At 37.8% G+C, this 27,747-nt stretch overlaps 1 protein-coding gene across 1 annotated transcript; it reads left to right on the top strand.

The window, feature by feature from the left end:
- On the top strand, positions 1–27,747 carry LOC145677852 (carboxypeptidase A5-like; the record flags this gene model as incomplete). The annotated part of the gene is made up of 3 exons (XM_081748156.1): positions 1–151; positions 21,974–22,171; positions 27,559–27,747. Coding segments are annotated over exons 1-3 (538 nt in total), but the record flags the coding sequence as incomplete, so codon positions are not given.

Raw genomic sequence — 27,747 nt, 5'->3', positions numbered from 1 at the left:
ATGAGGAAGCAAATGTCATCAGGTGAATACGAACCGAAGAAAAAAGGCAGGCCCATGCAAACTGAAAGAGATGATGCTTTCTTGCGAGTAGTTGAGTACTTGGGGATGAATGATTATAGCAAGGAAGGAATCACTATAACTGAAATAAATGGTAAAGTAGAGTTGTTACTTTCAGAGAGATATCTGCTACAATCCTTCAAGACTTTTATGAAGAGAACATCAGAAAGAATACTGTGGAGGAGCGGTTAGGATTAGTGCAATCTGCAGCAAAGATAATAAAAGTGTGCAATAAAGTCCATGGAAACATCAAAACAGTACTACCCTTTCACTGACGGGTACAATCTTGAAAGTGCTATGCCATTTTTCCTGAGGTTTTAAGAGCATTTCTAAAAGAGATCGCTACATTTGCACATACTGAAACCAAAATAGCTTCCTTGGGTCAGTGTATGATCCAGTTAGCTCGACCAAAACTGATGCAAGCTCCACTACAGGTTGGTTTGCGCTTGCAGATGCACCACTTTTTTGGTTCCCGCTTTCTATTGGACACCCTGTACCGTCACTGGTATTGCGTTTCATATTCTGAGGTACAATATATTTTCTGATGTTCTCCTTATAAAACTCTTGAAGAATTCTAGCAGATGTCTTTTTGAAAGTAAACAAGTCTACTTTACCATTTATTTCAGTCATAGTGATTCCTTCCGCAAATAATTCCAATAGTTAGCTTTCATGTATCTGACAGAGTAAGTTTGCTCTTCTGAATAGCACAGCTCCTTTTCCATAACCTTTAATAAATCACATATGGTAACCTGCTATCATCGTTCATCCCCAAATACTCAACTACTCGCAAGAAAGCATCATCTCTTTCAGTCGGCATGGGCCTGTCTTTTTTCCTTCGGTTCGTGTTCACCTGATGACATTCGCTTCCTCATCTTTCTTGCAATCCCCTTTCCTGTTCTAAATTTACACTGCAAACAGTGCGATACACTGAGTTTTTCGCAAGCAAATCTCTGGCATATTAATACAACCTTTTACAATAATGACTTAATCATCATTGCGTTCTTCAGATAATTTCAATATTGTTTCTTGAAAAGTATTAGCTTTTAGTGGAATTAGACTGATCCTCCCACTTACCGTCATACCTATCAGGCTCACCACAAAACAAACAGTTAAGAGCAAAATGAAATAATGGCGAATTTGAACGCAGAATACTTGCAGATGTCTCTTCATCGAACGGTATTCTAGATTGCGCATTCTTCTTGATTTGACTGAAATTCACATACTTCCTTCGGTATTCTTCATGTACTTTTTTCCAGGTTTGGCTGTCAGTGCAGCTGTACATAATTTACTCGCTTTCTGAATTCCTTGGTATTCCTTTTAAATAAAATTAAAATCATCAGTTACAGCTCAGTATTCAACTATTCAACCATTTGAAAACAATAACCACAGAGTTACATTTACATTTACAAGAAGCATAAAGGGCCTACTATGTGTAGATAATGAACAAAGTACAGGGTGTCTCAAATGTCAATACCTTGACATATGGTAATATTGTTATCAGAGTTACAACAAAATATAAGAGGTAAAATAGTCTCCAAATATGTTTTCAATCTTAAATGAAGGAATTTTTAAAAATCGAACGTGCCGTTTAGGCTGTACACTCTTTATACGCCCAATGTCAAATGAAAAGGCAATATTGACACTTACCGGGACCCACAACATAAGTAAATAAAGTTACTGTCTTTTACACTAACGTGTCGATGGCCAGCCCCCATTTCAAATATACCCCCATTCATCATACTCTTACAAAATTTGTTCACCTTCTGGTAAATGGCAACGTTGCATTTTCATTTAGCATTGAGTGTATGAAGAGTATGCAGCACAAACGGCTCGTCCGATTAAAAAGAAAAATCCTTCACTTTAGATTGTAAACATCGTATTTGAAAACTGTTTATCCTCTTACATTTCATTGTAACTCTGATAATAACAGCGTTACCCTATGTCAGGGGACTTTTGAGACACACCGTATATTAAAGGTATGTTCAGTGCCTCATTCGAAAGGACACATAATGGTGAACAACTTTTATCAGGGTTGTTGAGTCTGTAATTTTATTTCAAAGTCACATAATTACTCTGTTTGTTATTATTCTGCAGTAAATGACCACCAACGGCGGCCATATTGGATTTAACGACCTTCCAGATTGAATATTCTTGAGGACTTTTTCAGGTTTGCTTAGAATGTGCTCAGCATCATTTTGGCGCATGTTTCATTTCTATTGCAATTTGTTCAATGTATAGTGTCTTTTTTACGTTGACTGGACTATTCAAGACTTCTGCCGCGCCGGTCTTCTTTCATTCTCCTCGGCCACGATTCCTCAAACAAGGCATTCTTTCAGGTGCGTGAAGTTGGCCCGCCACTTGTCGCCAAAATTCACCAAATTTTGACCAGCGTTAGTGCTACGTTAGTGCTGTTTTCTGCCGTAAAAATTTTCGTTAGTGCTGTTAAACTTCACGAATTAGAGCAATTTCAAAATGGGTCCGGCCAACTTCAAGCAGCCCACCACTAGTCGCCAAACTTCACAAAATTTTCACCATCGTTAGTGCTACGTTAGTGCTGTTTTCTGCCGTAAAAAGTTTCGTTAGTGCTGTTAAACTTCACAAATTAGAACAACTTCAAAATGGGTCCGGCCAACTTCACGCAGCCCGCCACTAGTCGCCAAACTTCACAAAATTTTCACCATCGTTAGTGCTACGTTAGTGCTGTTTTCTGCCGTAAAAATTTTCGTTAGTGCTTTTAAACTTCAAAAATTAGAGCATCTTCAAAATTGCTTCAGCGTGAAGTTGGCCCGCCACTTGTCGCCAAAATTCACCAAATTTTGACCAGCGTTAGTGCTACGTTAGTGCTGTTTTCTGCCGTAAAAATTTTCGTTAGTGCTGTAAAACTTCACGAATTAGAGCAATTTCAAAATGGGCCCGGCCAACTTCACGCAGCCCGCCACTAGTCGCCAAACTTCACCAAATTTTCACCATCGTTAGTGCTATGTTAGTGCTGTTTTCTGCCGTAAAAAGTTTCGTTAGTGCTGTTAAACTTCACGAATTAGAGCAACTTCAAAATGGGTCCGGCCAACTTCACGCAGCCCACCACTAGTCGCCAAACTTCACCAAATTTTCACCATCGTTAGTGCTGTTTTCTGCCGTAAAAAGTTTCGTTAGTGCTGTTAAACTTCAAGAATTAGAGCATCTTCAAAATTGCTTCAGCGTGAAGTTGGCCCGCAACTTGTCGCCAAAATCCACCAAATTTTGACCAGAGTTAGTGCTACATTAGTGCTGTTTTCTGCCGTAAAAAGTTTCGTTAGTGCTGTTAAACTTCACGAATTAGAGCAACTTCAAAATGCGCCGGCCAACTTCACGCAGCTCGCCACTAGTCGCCAAACTTCACCAAATTTTCAACATCGTTAGTGCTACGTTAGTGCTGTTTTCTGCCGTAAAAATTTTCGTTAGTGCTGTTAAACTTCACGAATTAGAGCAACTTCAAAATGGGTCCGGCCAACTTCACGCAGCCCGCCACTAGTCGCCAAACTTCACCAAATTTTCACCATCGTTAGTGCTACGTTAGTGCTGTTTTCTGCCGTAAAAAGTTTCGTTAGTGCTGTTAAACTTCAAGAATTAGAGCATCTTCAAAATTGCTTCAGCGTGAAGTTGGCCCGCCACTTGTCGCCAAAATTCACCAAATTTTGACCAGCGTTAGTGCTACGTTAGTGCTGTTTTCTGCCGTAAAAATTTTCGTTAGTGCTGTTAAACTTCACGAATTAGAGCAATTTCAAAATGGGTCCGGCCAACTTCACGCAGCCCACCACTAGTCGCCAGACTTCACAAAATTTTCACCATCGTTAGTGCTACGTTAGTGCTGTTTTCTGCCGTAAAAATTTTCGTTAGTGCTTTTAAACTTCAAAAATTAGAGCATCTTCAAAATTGCTTCAGCGTGAAGTTGGCCCGCCACTTGTCGCCAAAATTCACCAAATTTTGACCAGCGTTAGTGCTACGTTAGTGCTGTTTTCTGCCGTAAAAATTTTCGTTAGTGCTGTGAAACTTCACGAATTAGAGCAATTTCAAAATGGGCCCGGCCAACTTCACGCAGCCCGCCACTAGTCGCCAAACTTCACCAAATTTTCACCATCGTTAGTGCTATGTTAGTGCTGTTTTCTGCCGTAAAAAGTTTCGTTAGTGCTGTTAAACTTCACGAATTAGAGCAACTTCAAAATGGGTCCGGCCAACTTCACGCAGCCCACCACTAGTCGCCAAACTTCACCAAATTTTCACCATCGTTAGTGCTGTTTTCTGCCGTAAAAATTTCGTTAGTGCTGTTAAACTTCAAGAATTAGAGCATCTTCAAAATTGCTTCAGCGTGAAGTTGGCCCGCAACTTGTCGCCAAAATCCACCAAATTTTGACCAGAGTTAGTGCTACGTTAGTGCTGTTTTCTGCCCTAAAAATTTTCGTTAGTGCTGCTAAACTTCAAGAAATAGAGCGTCTTCAAATGGCGTCAGTGTGAAGTTTGCCCTCCACTTGTCGGCAAAATTCACTAAATTTTATCATTTATAGTGCTATGTTAGTGCTATTTTCTGCCGTAAAGCTTTCGTTAGTGCTATTTTCTGCCGTAAAGGTTTCGTTAGTGCTGTTAAATTTCAAGAATTAGAGAAACTTCAAAATATGACCGGCCAACTTAACAGCACACCACCTGTCGCCAAACCTCATCAGAATATCTCCATCGTTAGTACTACGTTAGTGCTGTTTTCAATTTTTAATAATGCTGCTAAGCTGAATGTATTAGAACAACTTCAAAACGGTTCCGCGTAACTTTATGCAAGCTTCTTTTCAAGAAACGTCAGTAGATATTGTCCGTCTTTATTGCTATATTAATGCTGTTTATTGCCAAAAAATGTTCATTTGTTCGGCTAACTTCATAAATTAGAGGAGGTTAAAAATGGCACCAACGTGAAGTTAGCCCGTGTATCTGTGTCCTAATTACATAGATTTGCTGCTTGACTAAGCGGTTGGGCCGAACGTAATTGTAAGGCCCCCCTTCCATAAAGTTGAATTATTAAGTGAAATCGTTTGGAATTAAACCCCGAACAAAATGTAGGTAGTTTAGTTTTGGTAATCTAACTGCATATAACAGGGGAAGCTTGTTTGATATGTGTCATTGCGTTGTTTTGCATGGGAATGTTGAATCTTATTTTGCATTGTACTCGGTTAGACAATGTGACATATCATTGTAACACCACTGGTTCTTAATAAATATCTCTTGAGCCACAATATCTATAACAGAACATTGAAACGTAAATATTATTTATTTACACCTTCGTTTTATATTCCTATTACAAACCATTAATTTCTTGGATATCAATCCTTCTGAGAACTTCGTAATCTTTTACTCAACAACCTCTCTTATTTATATATCAATCACAGATCACATAGCCTAACGGCTATCACCGTAACTAAGGAGCAAAAATAATCTTTACAATTTCCTTTTTCTTTTTCTTCACAAAATATGCTCCGTTGTCGCACCTCTGATCGTCTTTCTAAGACCGGTACAGGTAAATAATAGTACAACATTACAACACATACAACATACCGTTGTATCTGGCGTCACGAACAGGAATTTCATTTATTTATTAACAATAAATGAAAAGAATCCTGGACCGTACAATAGTACACATTTTGATCAGCCCTTGTATATATAAGATTACATTTTATATCAATATTATATATTAATCGCATAATTAAGCATATTACTTGGCCTCACATTATAATATAAATAACAAGGAACATCAACAGAAAAATAACAATAATAATACGGTCCACAATTATTTTTAGATTCATTGGGATATATTTACTATAATGTATATAGTTTAATTCATGAAATTGAGCATAATTGCACAGAATTAAATACAAATATGTTCCTTATTAAAATTGATCCATTTTTTTTTAATAACAGAACATTAAAACGTTATTAGGATGCAAACACGGAATAAACATTCTACGTGAATATACATCTAAAACATATAAAGTGATTATGGGGTAATTATAGAGTTGTGAACGCAATAAAACAATATAGCATACATTAACATTGAATAAAATAATTGTTACACTAGAAAGATAGTTGAAAATAAAATAACAAGAGGAAAAATACAATAACTAAATTATATAACTATAAAATACTGTGTTTACCTCGTTTGAGATTAAGTTCCCTCTTTTATACATTATTTATATTAATTTTACTTATGATCCCAGGAGGGACTACATTTTTGACTAAGTCCATCCATTTCTTTCGAGTATTTTCGGTAGGCTGCCATAATTTTATTTCATCGACATTTCGTAATCCTAAAACTTTTCCTGTTTTCAAGTCCATTAATTCAAATACTTTAGGGTTAATTTGCTTCGTACACAAATATGGTCCAGCATACAAGTCACAGAATTTATAGATTCTTTTTAATGAAGCGTCACTTTGTGGATGTAATCTCACAAACACCAGATCATTAGACTTAATTTTAACTTTACCTTTTTGTTGCTCCTCGGTTTTCTGATTTCGAGAATTGAATTTTCGAATCCTACGAAAGTGAATCATACTTACAAGATGAGAATAATCTATTTCGTTTTTATCATCCAGTTGGATTCCAAAGTGTCGTTCAATTGGCGACAGATAATCGGTTCCATTATGTATATTAGCGGGTGCTACTCCTAAAGTATCCGACACTGAATAGTTTAAGAAATACGTAATTTCCGTAACGTATTTGATCCATTCATTATGTTTGTTACGACAGCAATGTCGAAATAACATCCCAAGATTTCGATGAATATTTTCCACTATTGAACTGCTGGGATGATAGGGGGTTACAAAATGAACCTTAATATTGGCATTATTCATGGCACGAAGAAACACATCGCTCCGAAATTGTCCACCGTTATCACACAAGATGTGTTCTATAGGTCCGCAGTGTGGTATATATACATTTAGAATACGATGAACTATTGCTGATGAAGTAGCTTTACGTAGCGGGTAGGCTACCACATATCTCGTAAAAATATCCAACACAGTAAGAAGATATGTTTCACCAGTAGCTGCTCTCGGGAGTGGCCCATACAGATCTATAGAGATGAAGGAGTGTGGACGTTCTGGTATTATTGACAACATAGGCTTATATATAGCTCGATAATTATGTTTAATCCTCATACATTCCTCGCAATCTTTAACATAATTTTTAATTTGGGATCTAAGCGATTTCCAATAAAACGATTTATTAATCAATGAATACACTTTTGAATATCCAAAGTGTCCAAAATCATCGTGATAAGCTTTCAATATTAGAGGAACCAATTTTGGAGGTACACAAATTTTAGTTCTATGATCATATTTGAAGTCTTTAATTACCAACACATTATTCGACATTCGATACAAGATATTCCACGAATGGGGACAACCACATCCTTTCGAACATGTTGTCAAATGTTGTATAATCCTGGCATAAGGTTCGTGATCTCGTTGAGACTTTTGTAAATCGTCCAATGAAATGTTGGAAATTTCTTCCTGTAAAACCTTAAAAGCATTTATTGTTAGTACTCGATGGTTTTCACTAGGGAATAGTCTAGATAAAGTATCTACTGGAATGTTCTCTCTTCCCTTTATATGCTTAACTTCAAAGTCGAAAGATTGTAACTCCAGCGACCATCTTAATAAACGGCTATTATAGCCTTGTATTTTCCTTAAATGGCATAAGGAACTATGGTCGGTAAGGATTGTAAAATGACATCCCGTCAGATACGGTGCAAATTTCTGCAATGAAAACCTCACAGCTAAAAGTTCAATTTAGGTGATAGTATATCCCTTTTCCGCGATTTTTTCTTGTGGGGATTCCTAAAACAAATTGTCTACCAAAAATCATGTAACAGTGTAGAGGACTTGAAACAGAGGATTGTCCACAGCATAGAGATGATCACTCCAGATATGTTGGTGAAGGTGTTCACAGTTTCTTTAGTAAATCGCATTAATTTATGTCTTGCTCGTTCAGGAGGACATACCGAATAAAAGTAAGTTCATTTTATGGGTTTTACACTTAGGTTAATGATCTTTTTAAACAATTAGTGATAGTATAGCCAAAAAGAGTTGTTTTCAACAAAGAATTTCCAGCAACTGATTCTTATTCCTCGGGAAATATTTGTTTCTATTACAACCGTGTGTCCGTGTGTATTATCTGCAGTACATACGAGTAAGTTGCTATATGGAAAGTTGGATAATACGGTTATAGTGTAAGAAGTAATGAAAATACATGCTTTTTCTTTTTACGAATAAAGCAAACAATATTGAAACTTTAAGCTCACTTTTAATTTTTAAGATCTTACTTTTCATTAAGATTTTTTTTTGTTCCTGCTACGTTTTCCATTGTCATTTTGTGTTCTATTTCGAGATGGTTCTGCTTAAGGGGATGTCTACCCACTTGCAAGTGTTTCAGGATCCCTATAAGATAACACGTAGATATTTCTATGTGAATATTTAACAAGATATTGCACTTACCGTCTCAAAATTTTCCATGATATTTTCCAACAGCAATACCTATATGTTCATGGTTTCTGTTTTTGATTTAATGCCCCAGATCAATTTAGATTAATTATAATGTATACTTCCGTTTACACTTGGCAACGTAGAGGATAGAATTTCTCCAGGAATTGAGAGCTCTCTGCTGAACCTCTAGCCCTAATAGTCTTCGCGTCACGTGGTAGTGATTTATGAGCGCTTCTGGCTAAAAACAAATGTTGTCTCTGTTTCTTCCTTTTTTTTTGTCAAAAACTTGTTTTGGGCAGCTTTGTCCTCAGTTTTGTCCACTGCCTCTATCGAGATAGCAGTTATACAATGGAGATCGTTTGCAGATCTCATAGCAGATAATGTAACATTCTTTGAAGAAACTCGAAGACTGACATACGAACCGCGTGACAATTTGGGTAGGGAATCTGGAGCGTTGCAATTTTGTGTTCTGAAGTCCGCCTTATCACACAAGACGAAATGACCATAAACAAGAGACTTGTGAAGGAAGAAGGAAAATGTTCTTAGTAATTGTATCCAATTGTTTCCACATTTTTCACCTTTCCCCCCGAAAGATCCCTTCGAAAAGGGAAAGAGGGGAGGGTGATTTTGTGACCCTTGAGTTTTAGAATAGTCTTGAAACGAACTGCAAAGTGCACTTACTGGAAATTCTACTGTCGTTGTGCTCTAATATCTGTGTTGCAAGAAGTGTGACAAAATGAAGGAATCAAAGAGGAAAAGAATTTGGTACTCTCTCCTTCCAAAAAAAGAAGTCTCGCCAAGCTAATTCATATGTGTGGTCGATCTCAGAGTATGGAGTTCAGAGACTGGATAGTTAATATTTACCATTCAGGATTACCTTACAACCAATTAAATTCCATTTTCACCTAGCTTGGGCTGGGTTTGGGCAACTCCCTCTTGTGCAGTCGCCTGGACCCAGATCAGGCTCGTATTTATGGACATGTGTCTATTTCCGGATCACTTCGGAATTGATCCTTCGTTAATAACCATTCAAGTTCATTACTATATTTCCTGAATTATCCAGTAATCCTTTCTCCTCCAACCCTTTATCTTTCTTCATTCTTTCTCTTTTTCTTTTCTTCTCTGCCTCCCTCTGCTACTCTTCTTTCTCACTCTTCTTTTTCCTAACACTAACAAAACTGAAAAACGGTGTCGTGACGGGGAGTAGTCGCTATCAGCACGGTCAATAAGTTGTTTCGATAGTTTTTTTTTTTCTTCGGGAGTCCGATATGGAATGATTAACTCGAAAATGAACATATACAGAAAGAATAATAATAATAAAATTTATTCATGATTTCAATTATCAGATAGGAGAGTATTGTATTTCTTCCTTACTTCGGGCGACTCCTCCTTCCACCCACGAATAAAATTACCCGTATACATGACTATAAGAAGGTACCGGTATTTCGTTGAAAAATATGCTTTTTGTAGGATCATTTTAATTTCAGGCATATAGTCATTCTACTCCTTTTCATAATGTAATTAATATAGATGTATGCACAGTATAAATGTAATGTGTTAGAGATGTAATAAACTATTTCGTTGATAATTGTTTTTGGTAGAATTATTTGAATTTCAAGCATAACGTCATACTAAGGGGTTCCATAGTCTTGTGGTTAGAACTTTTGACTCCTGTTCGCGTGATTCTAGGTTCGATTCCCTACTAGAATACTCAAATCATTGGCGTTTGCTCATCGTTGTGAGGCAAGCTGGGGAGCCACGTGATTAAAAGACGTGACAGTCTATAGAATTAATATAAATGTATACACAGTACAAATGTTGTTTGACAGTAGTAAGGTATTTCGTTGATATGTATATACTATTTCTAGGATGTATACATTTCTTTACAATGTGAGGCCCGACCCGATGAATTTACAATGTGAGGCCCGACCCGAGTCCAAAATATGTCTTAGCATTTAGGCCCTAGCCCGGACTGAGCTCTGTGATAATCAAATGAGCCCGAAATGAGCCCGAATTGCAGAAACTTAATTATTAATGCAAAATTGTATTTTTATTTACAGCAATTCGAGGTTTGATTTTGCAGTTGTGTTTTAAAAGTCCTCCAGAAAGAACGGTGGAATTTGTATCGTTTTACACTATATTTACAAAGTTAGGCCCGAAAAAGTCCGAGAAATATGGTTGTATATTTAAAAATTCACAGCCCGAACCCAGGGGCGTCATTTAGGAGGACAGGGAGAGGCATTTGCCCCCCTCCCGAGTTTGAGATTTATATAATTTTATCAATAGCATAGTAGTAAATCAGTGAAAAACGCGAAATTTTACATATATCAAGGGGTCTTGGCCCCCCCAAGCCAAATCTGAAATGACGCTACTGCCCGAACCCCTTCCGGGCCCGAAGTGATACATTCTTTGTAGGCCCGAGCACGTGCAGACCTCTAGTGCAGAGGCGTTTGAAGTGGTGGGCGACTGCCCACGGCCTTGCATCTTGAGGGACCTCGCAAAGACCAACGAGCCTAAATCGATTTAGCACTCACTTTTGTTGATGCAACAATAGAAACAAATATGAATTCGGACTTATTTACAGAAAAACAATACATAAGGCTTCAAACTAACTTTTCATCTATTCGTATATATTACACTAGCGGTTCGTCAGGTGAGGCAGGTGAGGCCTGGCCTCACCTATATTCTTGAGTAAAAGTAAATGAACTATTTGCAATAAATTCCAAATTAACTCAACATTACTGTGTAGAGTTTGAAATAAAACTTATTTCAAATTATTTAATGTATAACAGAAAACAGACTCCTTAAAATTCATTTACTCAAGTGCAGAAAATGTTTGTAAAAATATTACAGAATTTAAAAGAAATTAAAGGCAAAAGCGAAAATTTATATTCTTTGACATGATAATTTTATTTTTAAAAATTCCAACCCTGTAGTGCGGCCTGAAACAGATTGAGCCTCCTGAGCAGCGAAGCAGTTGCAACGAAAACATCCCTCTTGCAGTTTGAAAGGGGAGAGGGGTAACCTAAGGGCAATAATCTTTGGTTCGGAATTACTCCAATGTTCTGTGTTTGAAGGGAGGCCTGTTGAAAATGTGCCGCTGACACGCACTGCGCATGCTTGAACCAGAGAGGGACACTTGTCATACTCTCCGTTGTTGCCCAGATAAGGTTACGCAGTGTAGCAAATTGAATAAATTTACACGTACACATTATAAAGAAGTAATGAATTACATTTGCTATTTCCTTCATATGAACAACATTTAAACTTTTAGAACGTTTTACTGAGGAAGTATATTTCCTTTAAAGGGAATTTTTAATATCTGGTTTCAAAATATATAGTAGTTTATACTTAATTTCTAGTAAACATGCTACAAATGTTGATGGCAAAAGAAAAAAAAACTATAACAGTTATGGCAATACTGTGAAACACATTTTTGTAGTAAGAGCGCGAAAATCGACGGATAGCGGGTGTAACATCGTATTTTTCTGCATGTTTTATCTTGTTTTCAAGCGAATGGCATTGTGTGTTTGTAACAGGTTTACGCGTGTAGTGTTTTTCGTGAGTTTGGGACACTGAGTTGTTTTCGACCGTTAGGTTAGATACCATCCCGGCATTTGCCTGGTGTGGGTGGGGAAAATCCAGGAAAAACCTCACTCAAGGTGGCTGGCCTGAAAAAGCTGTTACACTTTTTCGACCTAGTGTCTCCACCGGGAACCGAACCCGAGACCGTTCACACCAAAGGCGAGAGCGTTAGCGACTACACGTGTATCTTCTCTTAATTCATATAAATGCTGTGTTTTGAGCATGAGCGGAGTTAGCGCTTGTCTGCTGTAGGGGTGAGACTTTCGGGGGTTTGAAATATCTCTCAGTCGAGTGGGGATCCGGGAGCTTCGTTGCAGGAAATCGTGAATATAAAAACTCGATTTTTGAGCATTTTCGTATATAATACTGTATAATACAACATAAGATTTTTTAAAATAGGAAGTTGTTGGCGAGGAATCAGTCTCTAGTGGGTTTCAGTGGTAATGTAAATAGACATGCTAACTTTCAGACAACACACTCTCAGTGTATTTCAAAATTTAGATAGCCGGTATGCCGAGTTAAAATCGTAATAAAGCATACTGCCTCTGCTTTTTTTCCCACTTCGAACACTGTATATATATGTAGGTAAGGGAGGGAGCAACAGTGATTCAACGTTGAAGGAAGAAAAAAGATTCTAGCCCGATGATCGTTATCCTAAAAGTAATGTATTTTGTAACAAAATATAAGGAGATGTAGATTAACGAGAGCCAGTTCGTCTTCTACAGATATAACATTGTCAATTGCATCAATAACGCCTCTACAACGCGGGAAACGTCGACTGTTATGCACCCCTCATGTGATTGGTTTCATAGTATGCTTATTAGATTACTAGCAGCGGGGAACAATCGGGGGAAAATCCTGTAACAGGGGGGTGAAGAGCCGATTCACCAAACCTAACCAAGCCCGCAACCAGCCTCAGAGGTTTGGGGGGGCATGAATATGTTGGGAGGGAAAGTCATTAAAAATTCTCCTACAAATTGTTTTTTGTATTAATAATAGCATTTTGTATTGAGGTCTGGAGGGGCTACGAAAAGTTTAGGGGGGCCTGCTCCCTCTAGTTGCGGGCCTGCACTTAACACTACGACCTGGTTCTCTGTGCCTCACCTATTTATTTAGTCACGAGCCGCCTCTGATATATTAGATCGCTAGCATACGCGACAGGCGGCGAGTTTATTTTAAAATTGCAATAATGAATGTGTATAAGTCTTTATCGTTGAGATGAATTGTTTTCGATAAATTTTATTATAATTAGCAATTTTTAAAAAAAGGGGGCAGGAAGGACTCGTAAACCTTATTCGCATTCTGTGCAGATGGTATGATAAAAATCAATACTGGATAATGAAAGTGTAAGTGTAAAGGCTAATATGGAACAGAGTTGAGTTGAGTTGATTTTGAGTTTAACGTCCCGTTCAGCAGCGAGGCTATATGAGACGTGGACCTACTGATTAACGTGGAATCCGAACCACATGAGCTCCCGCCGGTAATATGGAACAGAGAAACAAAAGATAACTTCTTCAGAAGGGAATTGGGAGGGGAGGGGATGAGAGTACAATGCTGTAACACTTAAAATGCGTCTTGATTTGTATAGTTCAACAAACTTTTCTTATTAGATTACGCAATTTCTAGTTTCTTACTCCGATTATTCAAAGTATTCAAATGTTCTCGGAGGGAGTGACCGCCCCTCCCTTTAATCCGTCCGTGGTGTCATTCAGTTTGGCTTTTCGCTACTAATTCAAAGTGCTTTCCGAAACAAGTTGTCTTCTTGTGACAGCAGGGGGTGGAAGAAACAAACAAACCGTGAAAGGAAGAAAGAAGAGGTTTTGGGCTCTTCCAGTCCAGACCATTCTAACCACTGAGAAGTGAGAATCACAACGTGATTTTTCTGGTAAGAGCGTCCTTTTAAAAGCAGCTAACAAGCAAACAGATGGTCAGCCCTCTCCCCTCTGCAGCATACTTTTTATTCTCTGTTGCCAAACTTACTGAAGAATATATTGCAATTAATCTAACGCATGTAACGTAAATTGGAGACCGTGGTTGGATTTATATGGGTCTTGTGTATTTGTATTAAAAATTTCAAGTTATTACCTGCAATACTTTGTTAGAAATTAAAATATTAAATTTTACATGTTATCAAATGGAGAGTTAGAAACCTAAGCGGAGATGGTAGGAGATCCCCTTAAGTGTGTAGAAAATACGTAGGTGATTTGTGTGAGATTTTCTGCTATAAAAAGAGCCCTAATTGATTTTTAAAAATATAAAATTCTTTGATTATATTCTAGTGACACCATAACAACAAAGCTATATGCACTATATGCATAATCAGTTACACTGACAGAAGTTATTCATTTACAGTAATTTCCAGGTTTATTGTATATTTTTTTTTGTTTTGCAATAATTACAACTTACATATTAATTATGACATATTTATTTGTGATTTTTGGAAGGGGGCTGTAGCCCCACATCAATCACTGGTACATGCAAGGAGCATCGGAATCTTAATTCTGTGTCATTTGTGATTAATCTGGTACTCATTCACACTTCCAGAAAAAAATTTGGATTTTTTAAATAAATATTCAAATGCTTATGCTGCGCGCCCTGTGCCCTCCTAATCCGGTGTCACCAAAATAACATTCTATATTTCAAAAACGCGTACCTTTTTACTAAGATAACAAATTATTTTACATTAATTTGACAAGAAATAATTGTTTCTCTAATGTCCCTCCTAAAATATTTATGGCTATTTTTTATGTGATTTTTTGGAAGGGGGCTGTAGCCTCATATCAATCACTGGCACATGCAAAAAACATCGGAATATTAATTCTGCGAAATTTATGATTAATCTGATGCTCACTGGCATTTCCAGAATAAAATTTGAATCTTTTATAAACATCCATCATTTTATGTTTCGCCCCCTGTGCCCCCTAAGGCTGTGGGGCACCAAAGTAACATACCATATTAAAAGACACATACCTTTTTAGCACAATAACACCAAATTTAACTTAATTGATTAAAAAAATAGTTTCTTCCGGTATGTTACTGCTAAGGATATATATATATGCAAAAAAATGTTTTTCTTAGTAAGTAGCAATGTAGCATTGTTTCATTTTCTTTTCTTTTTTATATCCTGTATACCTCTGTTAGTAAATTTGATCAAATGTTGGAAATCGTTAACCAGACCTGATCAAAAGAAAATCAAACGATTAACATCGAAAGATTTCGATTCTGGCTTGATTTTGAGTAGTTAGCCAACTCTACTAAATATAGCTTATATTTGTGTTAGTAAAGCTGATCAAGCGTTAAAAATTGTTGATAGTACCTGATCAAACTATTGACATAATAGAGTCGAATTGGTGGTGTAGTGGGCTAGCCCCCGTTTGAGACCTTTATTGCTCTGTTAGTGAAATGTTGGAAATGTAGATGATGTTAGTGAAAAGTAGATGAAATGTTGAGCAAACCTGATCAAACCATTATTTAAAAAAGAAATCGAATCGGCGTGATGGGGGGCTAGCGCGTAGTTAGCCCCCCTAGTAAATATAGCTTATCTCTGAAAAACTGACCAAACGTTAAAAATTATTGGTTACACCTGATCAAACTACGATCAAACGACTGACATAAGAAAAAGTTGAATGAGAGGTGTAGGGGACTGCCTCCCTTTTCTAACCCTTATATATCTTCGAAACTTGATGAAACGCTTGGCATCGAAAATTTTTGAGTCTGGCGTGAAGGGGGATGCAGTGTTAACCACCGCTACAAAATATAGCTTATATTTATGTTAGTAAAGTTGATCAAACGTTAAAAATTGTTAATCATACCTGATCAAACGATTGATATAAAAACAATTTAAAAATTAAACGTTAGAGGGGCCTATCCGTATGTACCACACATAGCACAACAAAAATTATAACTACCAGTCTCCACAGCTGAATGCTAGGGCTCCAAACTAATTTCCATGTTGGCTTCACTTCATAATTTTTACTTGCTATCTTTGGTGTCCAATTATTTCGCAAGAACTTTTTTTTTTTTACAAAACAATATAACACTTCCTTAGAAAATACAAAGTACGTGTTCATTAAAACCACATTGGTCTATACCTGCAGTTTTCATAAACAAAGTTTGAACAATATCTGAGATGAAGGTACTTTTTTTGCCTCAATGGAAATCAAAGTGCTTTATTATAATCTTAAGAATCAATACACAACAAACATATTGCTATTGAAAGAGCTATATAGCCTACTTACTTTACAATTTTCACCACTGTATTCAAGCTAGAGGTCTGCACGGGCTCGGGCCGAGCCCGCATTCCTAAGCCTGACCCGGTCTGAGAAAAGGATCCGGGCCTATAAAGCATATATCACTTCGGGCCGGGCTCGGACAATAAATTTTTAAATATACAACCATATTTCTCGGACCTTTTCGCACCTAACTTTATAAATATACTGTTCAACGATATTTATCGGACCGTTCTTTCTGGAGAAGTTTTAAAACACAACTATAAAATTAAACTTGTAATTGCTGTAAATAAAAATACAATTTTACGTTAATTTTTGTTTCTGTAATTCGGACTTATTTCGGGCTCATTTGATCATCACACGGGCTCGGACCTAAATGCTAAAACATATTTCGGACTCGGGTTGGGAATCACATTATAAATTCACCGGTTGGGCCGGACCCGGGCTAAAAATTCAGGCCCGTGCAGACCTCTAATTCAAGCTGCATCTAATTTAAGCACGTGTGTCTTCCAAGAACTCAATGTAACCACAATTTGGTTGTAACTGAACTCGTTTATCTCACACGTAATCCAATAATAAAAACAAAAAACAAAATAATCTATTCTCCCGCCAGAGAAACATCTGCGACTCCAACAGTTAAAACTCTTTTGGTATTACTGATAGATAAGCAGTTTTGTTCTATTTCGGTTACTTTCAGTAGATTGAAACAACGATTCTTTCTTCAGATCTAATACTTTGGTTCTGGTAAGTTATACAATCTCAGGTATATTGGTTTCCGAGTCTGATTTCTCTCAAGAAGGATTCGATTCTTCCTCTGGATGTAATACTTTTGTTCCGATAAATTGAAATATTCCGAGTTATGGTTCTGCAATATGCCTGTTTTCATTTAAACTCGTCAAATAAATCACTTTTATCAACTGTGACAGAAGGGAAGCCTACAGGGTAGGATTGCCGTTTCAAGGCATGCACAGAAAGTTTTATTTTTTCCATCATTCTAGATCTTGCGACTTATAAATGCAGAATATGCATATTCAATTAGTGTTGACAGAAGCATAGTCTTGAACTCACACAGTAATTTGCTCTTCCCGTATTGTTATACGGCCCAAATCTTTGGCCGCACGACCGTTCTCCCTTAGCCTTGGTGCATAATCGTGGGACGTTAAACCAGATTTTAAGTTGGCCGAACCCATTTTGATTTTGCTCTAATTCGTGAAGTTTAGCAGCACTAACGAAAATTTTTACGGCAGAAAACAGCACTAACGTGGCACTAACGCTAGTCAAAATTTGGTGATTTTTTTTTTAGAAATGGCGGACCAACTTCACGCTGACGCCATTTTGAGCATGCTCTAATTCTTGAAGTTTAGCAGCACTAACGAAAATTTTTGTGGCAGAAAACAGCACTAACGTAGCACTAACGATGGTAAAAATTTGGTGAAGTTTGGCGACAAGTGGCGGGCTGCGTGAAGTTGGCCGGACCCATTTTGAAGTTGCTCTAATTCGTGAAGTTCAACAGCATTAACAAAACCTTTTACGGCAGAAAAGAGCACTAACGTAGCACTAATGATGGACGAAATTTGGTGAAGTTTGGTAGTAAGTGGCAAGCTGTGTGAAGTTGGCCGGACCCGTATTGATTTTGCACTAATTCGTGAAGTTTAGCAGCACTAACGAAACTTTTTACGGCAGAAAACAACACTAACGTAGCACTAACGCTGGTCAAAATTTGGTGAATTTTGGCGACAAGTGGCAAGCCAACTTCACGCTGAAGCCATTTTGAAGATGCTCTAATTTTTGAAGTTTAGCAGCACTAACGAAAACTTTTGTGGCAGAAAACAGCACTAACGTAGCACTAACGATAGTGAAAATTTGCTGAAGTTTGGCAACAAGTGGCGGGCTGCGTGAAGTTGGCCGGGCCAATTTTGAAGTTGTTCTAATTCGTGAAGTTTAACAGCAATAACGAAACTTTTTACGGCAGAAAAGAGCACTAACGTAGCACTAACGATGGACGAAATTTGGTGAAGTTTGGTAGTAAGTGGCAAGCTGCGTGAAGTTGGCCGGACCCGTTTTGATTTTGCTCTAATTCGTGAAGTTTAGCAGCACTAACGAAACTTTCTACAGCAGAAAACAGCACTAACGTAGCACTAACGATGGTGAAAATTTGGTGAATTTTGGCGACAAGTGGCAGGCCAACTTCACGCTGAAGCCATTTTGAAGATGCTCTAATTTTTGAAGTTTAGCAGCACTAACGAAAATTTTTGTAGCAGAAAACAGCACTAACGATGGTGAAAATTCGGTGAAGTTTGGCGACTAGTGGCGGGCTGCGTGAAGTTGGCCGGGCCCATTTTGAAGTTGCTCTAATTCGAGAATTTTAACAGCACTAACCAAATTTTTACGGCAGAAAACAGCACTAACGTAGTACTAACGCTGGTCAAAATTACTTGAATTTTGGCGACAATTGGCAGGCCAACTTCACGCTGAAGCCATTTTGAAGATGCTCTAATTTTTGAAGTTTAACAACACTAACGAAAATTTTTATGCCAGAAAACAGCACTAATGTAGCACTAACGATGGTGAAAATTTGGTGAAGTTTGGCGACTAGTGGCGGGCCAACTTCACGCTGAAGCAATTTTGAAGATGCTCTAATTCTTGAAGTTTAACAGCACTAACGAAAATTTTTACGGCAGAAAACAGCACTAACGTAGCACTAACGCTGGTCAAAATTTCTTGAATTTTGACGACAAGTGGCAGGCCAACTTCACGCTGAAGCCATTTTGAAGATGCTCTAATTTTTGAAGTTTAACAGCACTAACGAAAATTTTTACGGCAGAAAACAGCACTAACGTAGCACTAACGCTGGTCAAAATTTCTTGAATTTTGACGACAAGTGGCAGGCCAACTTCACGCTGAAGCCATTTTGAAGATGCTCTAATTTTTGAAGTTTAACAGCACTAACGAAAATTTTTACGGCAGAAAACAGCACTAACGTAGCACTAACGATGGTGAAAATTTGGTGAAATTTGGCGACTAGTGGCGGGCTGCGTGAAGTTGGCCGGGCCCATTTTGAAATTGCTCTAATTCGTGAAGTTTAACAGCACTAACGAAAATTTTTACGGCAGAAAACAGCACTAACGTAGCACTAACGATGGTCAAAATTTAGTGAATTTTGGCGACAAGTGGCGGGCCAACTTCACGCTGAAGCAATTTTGAAGATGCTCTAATTCTTGAAGTTTAACAGCACTAACGAAACTTTTTACGGCAGAAAACAGCACTAACGTAGCACTAACGATGGTGAAAATTTGGTGAAATTTGGCGACTAGTGGCGGGCTGCGTGAAGTTGGCCGGACCCATTTTGAAGTTGCTCTAATTCGTGAAGTTTAACAGCACTAACAAAACTTTTTACGGCAGAAAACAGCACTAACGTAGCACTAACGATGTTGAAAATTTGGTGTAGTTTGGCGACTAGTGGCGGGCTGCGTGAAGTTGGCCGGGCCCATTTTGAAATTGCTCTAATTCGTGAAGTTTTACAGCACTAACGAAATTTCTTACGGCAGAAAACAGCACTAACGTAGCACTAACGCTGGTCAAAATTTGGTGAATTTTGGCGACAAGTGGCGGCCAACTTCACGCTGAAGCAATTTTGAAGATGCTCTAATTCTTGAAGTTTAACAGCACTAACGAAACTTTTTACGGCAGAAAACAGCACTAACGTAGCACTAACGATGTGAAAATTTTGTGAAGTTTGGCGACTAGTGGCGGGCTGCGTGAAGTTGGCCGGACCCATTTTGAAGTTGCTCTAATTCGTGAAGTTTAACAGCACTAACGAAACTTTTTACGGCAGAAAACAGCACTAACGTAGGACTAACGATGGTGATAATTTGGTGAAATTTGGCGACTAGTGGCGGGCTGCGTGAAGTTGGCCGGGCCCATTTTGAAATTGCTCTAATTCGTGAAGTTTTACAGCACTAACGAAAATTTTTACGGCAGAAAACAGCACTAACGTAGCACTAACGCTGGTCAAAATTTGGTGAATTTTGGCGACAAGTGGCGGGCGAACTTCACGCTGAAGCAATTTTGAAGATGCTCTAATTCTTGAAGTTTAACAGCACTAACGAAACTTTTTACGGCAGAAAACAGCACTAACGTAGCACTAACGATGGTGAAAATTTGGTGAAGTTTGGCGACTAGTGGCGGGCTGCGTGAAGTTGGCCTGACCCATTTTGAAGTTGCTCTAATTCGTGAAGTTTAACAGCACTAACAAAACTTTTTACGGCAGAAAACAGCACTAACGTAGCACTAACGATGGTGAAAATTTGGTGTAGTTTGGCGACTAGTGGCGGGCTGTGTGAAGTTGGCCGGGCCCATTTTGAAATGGCTCTAATTCGTGAAGTTTTACAGCACTAACGAAAATTTTTACGGCAGAAAACAGCACTAACGTAGCACTAACGCTGGTCAAAATTTAGTGAATTTTGGCGTCAAGTGGCGGGCCAACTTCACGCTGAAGCAATTTTGAAGATGCTCTAATTCTTGAAGTTTAACAGCACTAACGAAACTTTTTACGGCAGAAAACAGCACTAACGTAGCACTAACGATGGTGAAAATTTGGTGAAGTTTGGCGACTAGTGGCGGGCTGCGTGAAGTTGGCTTGACCCATTTTGAAGTTGCTCTAATTCGTGAAGTTTAACAGCACTAACAAAACTTTTTACGGCAGAAAACAGCACTAACGTAGCACTAACGATGGTGAAAATTTGGTGTAGTTTGGCGACTAGTGGCGGGCTGCGTGAAGTTGGCCGGGCCCATTTTGAAATTGCTCTAATTCGTGAAGTTTTACAGCACTAACGAAAATTTTTACGGCAGAAAACAGCACTAACGTAGCACTAACGCTGGTCAAAATTTGGTGAATTTTGGCGACAAGTGGCGGGCCAACTTCACGCACCTCATTCTTTCCATTTCTTCGTTGTCAAACAATAGTATGGCAAAGTTGCGTTTGTCCTTACTATTGGGCGCTTCACTGGTGTAGAGCCCAAAGAGTTGAATTGATCATAAAAATGCCAACAGTTTAGATTGAGCATATATCTAAAGGGGATTCTAACATTTCCAATACTTGCCAGTAATGTTACTCTCTTATCGTTTTACCATATTTTTAATCGTTACTGAATTTGCCTATGTACACTCATGTCCAAAATTGTTGTCGTATGTCTATAAATATGCTGTTGTAGGAATTTAATTTGACAACGAATTCGCCCGGTATTTCTTATAATGTTAGTATATGTATAATCGGCAGAGGCATGTATGTGGAAAATTTCATGTCAAAAGAGCAGTAAATAAGAACAATAAAACGAAAATAAAACTTTCTTGTCCATTTAACAACATTTTGTTTTACTCACTCTAATTTTCGTATTTATTCTTTTCCTATGAAATTTATCACAAATACACATTTCTCGATTATACACATAGTATCAGTATTAAAAGAATCCTGCAAAATCATTATCAAATTATATTCTTACAAGAAGACAGTTACAGAAATGCGACAATCATTTTGGACATGAGTGTACATGGACGTACCCAGTATATTCTACTGCATGTATGTACAGAAATTTAAATTCCAGATGTTGATTTATGGACTCGACCAGAAGCTCATACAGCATCAGTTGATGTAATGGTGATGCCCGAACAGTCTGAATCAGTTAAATCTCAGTTGAAAGAGGCTAACATCACTTACTCTATAATGATTAAAGATTTGCAAGAGGAAATCGATGCTGAAAATCCAAAACTTGCCTTTATGGATAATGGTGGAACGAGAGAAGGTAAATTGTTCTCGAAATAGTTTTAAGTAGCATTTATTGAGTTCCTTGTCAACATCATATAAAGATGTATCCATTGTCATTGACAATGATTTTCAATCTGGGGTGCGCATATCCCCAAGGGTACGTGATGACTTCTTATGGGATGCATAAAATTTAGAATATTTTAGTTCTAGTAACATTGTTCTATTCAATTTATAGCATGATTCTTATGTTTATAGTAAAACTGGGTTATTTAATAAAGTAATAAGTTCTATAATTTATTTTTGATATAGTTACCTACTTTGAATAAAAGATAGCGTAAATATGTGGTACAAGTTTCAATGGCAAAGTCTCGTTAGGGTATGCGGGGAAAATAGTTGAATAGCACTTGTCTAAAGGAGTCAAAACTAATCAGCAATACCTAATCAATTTCATTTATTACAAATTTAATTCCAAATGTAATCAGTAAGTACGGGGAATAGATGGCTACATTTGAAGTTCCGGCATTTAGTTTTCGCGCTTTCCTAAGTAGTATACAGTATACCAAAAGTACACTCTTCTGAGGTGATTTACAAAAAAAAAAAAAAAAAAAAAAAAAAAAAAATTGTAGAAGAAAACATATATCTAATTCATATTTTGTTTTGTATTAAAGTTCATCCTAGTACATCAAGAGGAAAGGCATATAACTTATCTTTCTTATGATGCATATATTGGTGTAGATATGTTAGAGCTCTGAAATATTACGCAATTATAAGTTGTTGGTACCCCAGTCAATAAAATCGTAACATATTTTTGTAGTTTCTATTGAACTGAAATTAAGTAAAAAGAGTAGGAGAACCATATTAGTCAAATTTTTTTTTCTTGTCCTTTATATATATTATATATATATAAACGAAAAACAGTTACATTAAAAAGAAAAGAAAATCTTATGATAATTGTAAATGCACAAATCAGTCCTATTATTTGATTTAAAAACACTTCGCTTAAAAACTGAAATTACTCAAAATCCACTTCTGTTTTTCCAACACTACACTACCCAGACACACACACAAATGAAAAAGAACTGCATTAAAAAGATCTGGAAACTTCCGAATTCTTCTTGTGTGGGTTATCTGATTGAGTATGTGACATATAGCATGATTATCTCATGTTACGCAAAGATCATTAATCTTTTTTTTTTCTTACACGTTATTGTGATAAGCCTCGCAACAGCATCCTCAAACCTTCGCCGAGATTACAGACAAAAGATCTCCTCCAGTTCCTTACCAGAGGGTAGCGTTCCCAAAACTGATGCAACGTTCCCTCTTTGTACTGCCATGCTGATGCGTTGCAGTAGAAAAGAGGTTGCTCTAGCATCTCCTGCCGATAAAGAAATGCGGTGACCAACTTCTTTTATAAAGTTAAGGCCTTCGGGACCCCATGAACCACCCGATTCAATAGCTATAGCGACAAAATGATATTTGTCGAGTAAATTGCTATACTTCCTGCGTTTTTCTGTTTCTCGGCGAGCAGCCACGTTGCCAGCTTGTGCTGAGGAAGAATGTAAATTTGAAGGGGCGAAGGTGTCGGAACAAGTAAAATCCCATAGAAGTGCTTTTCCTTTCTTCCACGGTATTAGGGTCATACCATCTGGCCTCTTGCCGTCTGCACGACTGCATCCCAACGGTTCACATATAGAAGGAACGCCTGCTGAAATTAGTGCCCTCATGATAATGTCGTTGACGCTGGAGTGGCGTGAATGTCTGCCCGCACTACTGGCACAGGAGAGTCCATGAAGGCCCTTCTTGTCTACGACACTTCTACAGGCAGGACATCTGTGTTGCTCGCAAACATCTGCTCCCAAACGCAGTGCACTGGCAATTCGAAAACTGTCATTGGGAAGATGTAATCCTAAAGAAGGTGACGGGATAGCATGGAGCCAAGCTCCTGCTTCTGGAGATGATGTAGCTAGAAGTCTGGCCTTATCTTCTGGGTTATCGGATGACTGAAGTAGTGCTGAAAAGTGATGACTTATAAGAGGATCGTCCCAAGAGGATTGTAGTCCTCTCTTATCAAGGTCAGGTGGATCTGATCCCACTATAGATGACCACTTAGAAATGCTATCGTTGACATCCGAATCCGATACTAGGCTAAGATCTTGTTGGAGAATGGTCTCGATCAATGGCTTAGCGCCATAGAATGAAGACAGGAAGGATGAAATAGCCAGATCCATGGCGCGACGAATGCCGAGACCTCCGTGGTTAACAGGAAGGGACGCCTGCAACCAAGAGTTATTGTTGAGTGAACAATTCAGGATAGATTCTAGACCGGTTTTCAAGGTGTTGTCATAGCATTCCAGTAGATCAGCATCCCGCCAAGAAGGAGCACAGCGAAGAAAGTATAGCAGCCTTGGCATGGACAATGAGGCACGTAGTAGGTAAAAGGCAAGAGTGAGCTGAAATCAAGGAAAGACGTGTAAAGAAGAATTCTAATTTAGAAATTTTGTCTTTTAATATTGTTCGTCTTGCCTCATTAGATAATGCTGCTCCTAATAAGCTGGCGTCATCTGTCGAAATTCTTTGAATTCCAGGCGCGGCTTCGTCAAACAGCTTGAAGAGGTTATTAGACTGCTCATTGGAAACTCCGAGAAAGCTGACCTCACATTTGGAGAAATTCATTTGCAATCCGATCTCCTTAGCCCGTCTACGGATCATTTCTAATGTCTCCAGTACTGTATCCTTGTCTCCAGCTATAGTCCCTTCATCCAAATACCATATGTTCAGTTCTGTATTGATACTATTAACGATGGATTGTAAAGTTAGTGCGAACAAACCAGGGCCAAGAGGGTCGCCTTGTTGTACGCCACGCTGAGAGAGGATTATTTCATCTCCTAAGTATAATATTCTGAGCTATGATAAAATTCTTGTATATTCCATACAAATTCGGAAAGGGATAACAGCTGTTGAGAAACATCCAACATGTGTAGGGCTTCCAGACGTTTCTGTTTAGCCGAGACAATCCTGGATTTACATAACCCGTCCCCCCTCCCCCCCAAAAAAGTTATAAATCCAAATATCCCGGGATTTTCTCCAAAACATACGTTAATATTATTCGTGAGATATTTAAGAAATACTGCTCTCAGCAGTAACTTCTGGTGAGTCTTGAGTGAGTTACCTATTATTTAATTAATTGTGATATAGCAAAAAGCAAGTGCATAGTTTGACTTTTTAGTTTGAAAATCTTGGAGCCATAATCATGTGACGCTATCAAACGATGAACTAAAGAATCCTAATGTGAGCTCACCAAGTCTACAAATTGACTCAAGAGAATGTTGTTCATACACAGCATTGGAACAATCAGTGCTAACGAAGTTTGGACAGCTAGTGTATAAGATCAAAGTGAAAACAGACGTTTAATGATTAATTTCTTAGCTAGAGAGGTGAACCTCAGTGTATGATTGATTAAAAAATGTAATGATTTTTTTTTTTTTTTTTTTTAGTTTTTTCCTTATGCCCTGAAGGGTAAAAGAGACGGATGATTAATAAAAGTGAATGAAATTTCCGTATGACCAAGTTGAGTTCAGAAATATTGTCACCTTCGCAAAAATAGTAATGAATTTAATATCGTCAAAAATAAGTATTTTAACCCTACAACACAAAGATGAGAATTTTAAAAAGAGATTATTGGCCATGAATGAAACTCGGGGATATCGATTTGGTAGTGAAAGAAAACAAATGGGCAAAATGTTGGTAAATACTGGTAGTACTATGTGGGTGACTTGAGGATACTTTTGCGCCCCTGGGTGTGCTCAAGCGGCATAGCCCAGGGGTGTTGGCCCGGGCGAATCTACTTTTATCGTAGGTACGTCAGTCCACCCCTTAATTTTCTGGAAGAGTACAGAAAACCACTTCCTAAATTTCAGAAATTAGCAAAAGTAAAAAATATAGCGTTATATAGGAGCAATGTTGGTACCTTTACATGTTTGGATGGTTATTTCGTTCTCTTGTATGGTTAAAAAAATGCTTAAACTTCAAATTTGGGATATTTTGTCCTAATTTATCTTTTATGATAAGGTTTGGTTGCACCATATGGTTCCATGGATGGGTACAGGGCCCATTCTCTTTCATAGGACGGGAGTACCTTGGTGTACCCATCTCAAATTTTGGCAGAGATGTATTCGCTCACCTCTTACGTTTAGGAATTTCCAGAAAATTAATAGTTGATAAATGTTGTATAGAACTAGAATATACCTGTGTAAATTCGGAGGTCCATTTTGTCTCCGAGAGTAAAACGTTGCCAGAATAACATTTGGAAGGGGTAGGATATGATTCACCCATTAATTTGTAACTGAATTATAGCTTATAGTAGATCGAATGTTAGCTCTCTGTTCGATAACAGTAGGGGTACATGCTTTTGTAAATTTGAGTGCTCCATCTCATTCCATTGGATGGCTAACAAATTGCCAAAAATTATATTTTGGAAAGAGGATGTTATGATTCACTCATTAATTTTGAGACCATATCATAACTTATGGCACATTGAATGTTAAGTCCCTTGATATATTTGAAAGATTGGTTTTCTTGTTTGCTTGGGTGAGCATGAAATTGCCACAATAATATTTTGGAAGGGGTTCGTTGTTGATTCATCTGAACTATTATATAACATATGGTTGATACAATATTCGATGTATTTGGAATATAGATATTTCAGAAGGTCCTAGGTACCTCTCCCAAATTTTTGAAACCACCAGACTAGAGAGATATGGCTTTGAGAGCTTCATTGATTCAAATAAAATGAAATTAAATATTTGAGTTTTACGTCTCACGATTATGCCGGCTAGGCTAAAGGATACGGTGATGATGAGAAACGAATGAAATGCTGGAATGAAGAAAGTTGGAGGAAACGGGAGAATCCTGAGCAAACCCACGCACACAGTGTTTGCCCACCACAAAGCTTACTTGCCGGGGGCTGGGATCAAACCCGTAACCGCAAGCACCAGAGGTGAACGCTCTACTACTGAGCCACGCGGACCACTTCATTGATTCAAATATTAATGTGGTAGCTGCATCATAACTTCAGTGTTAAGTTTCTGAATGTATTTGAAAGATAGGTGTCAACTTATCCAAGGTACATGATTTAATCTCTATGAAATATACCTAGGACCATACTGAGGTATGCCTTATGAAACTTTTGATATAAGTTATCAGCACGTTTTCATAGTACGTACAAGGTGTGTTTATCACGTGTCACTAAAAGTGTAATTCATGGTAAATTGGCTGATATAATATATAGATTTTTAAATGTACGATATATTTTGTGAAATGATATTGACATCACACGGTCTTCTAGAAGAGTTTTGGCATCATTCAAAATACATTTTTTTCTTTTATTCTCATAAATACAGTGAAACCATTTATATTTTCTTCTAGGTCATAAAATGACTTGGTCAGCCTATCACCGATCAAATGATATAAACGATTACTTGCATTATCTCGAAAGAAACTACCAAAATATTTGTAAAGTTATAACAATTGGTTCAACATATCAAAGAAGACCTTTGAAAGTATTAAAGATATCGAGTGGCAAAGAAGAAAATCCTGCGATTTGGATAGATGGAG

Source organism: Thermobia domestica, unplaced genomic scaffold, assembly GCF_964235325.1.
Source record: "Thermobia domestica unplaced genomic scaffold, izTheDome1.hap1.1 HAP1_SCAFFOLD_1479, whole genome shotgun sequence".
Taxonomy (NCBI): Eukaryota; Metazoa; Arthropoda; class Insecta; order Zygentoma; family Lepismatidae; genus Thermobia; species Thermobia domestica.
Note: the sequence above shows the minus strand (reverse complement) of the source record. Positions and strands in the feature narration are given on the sequence as shown.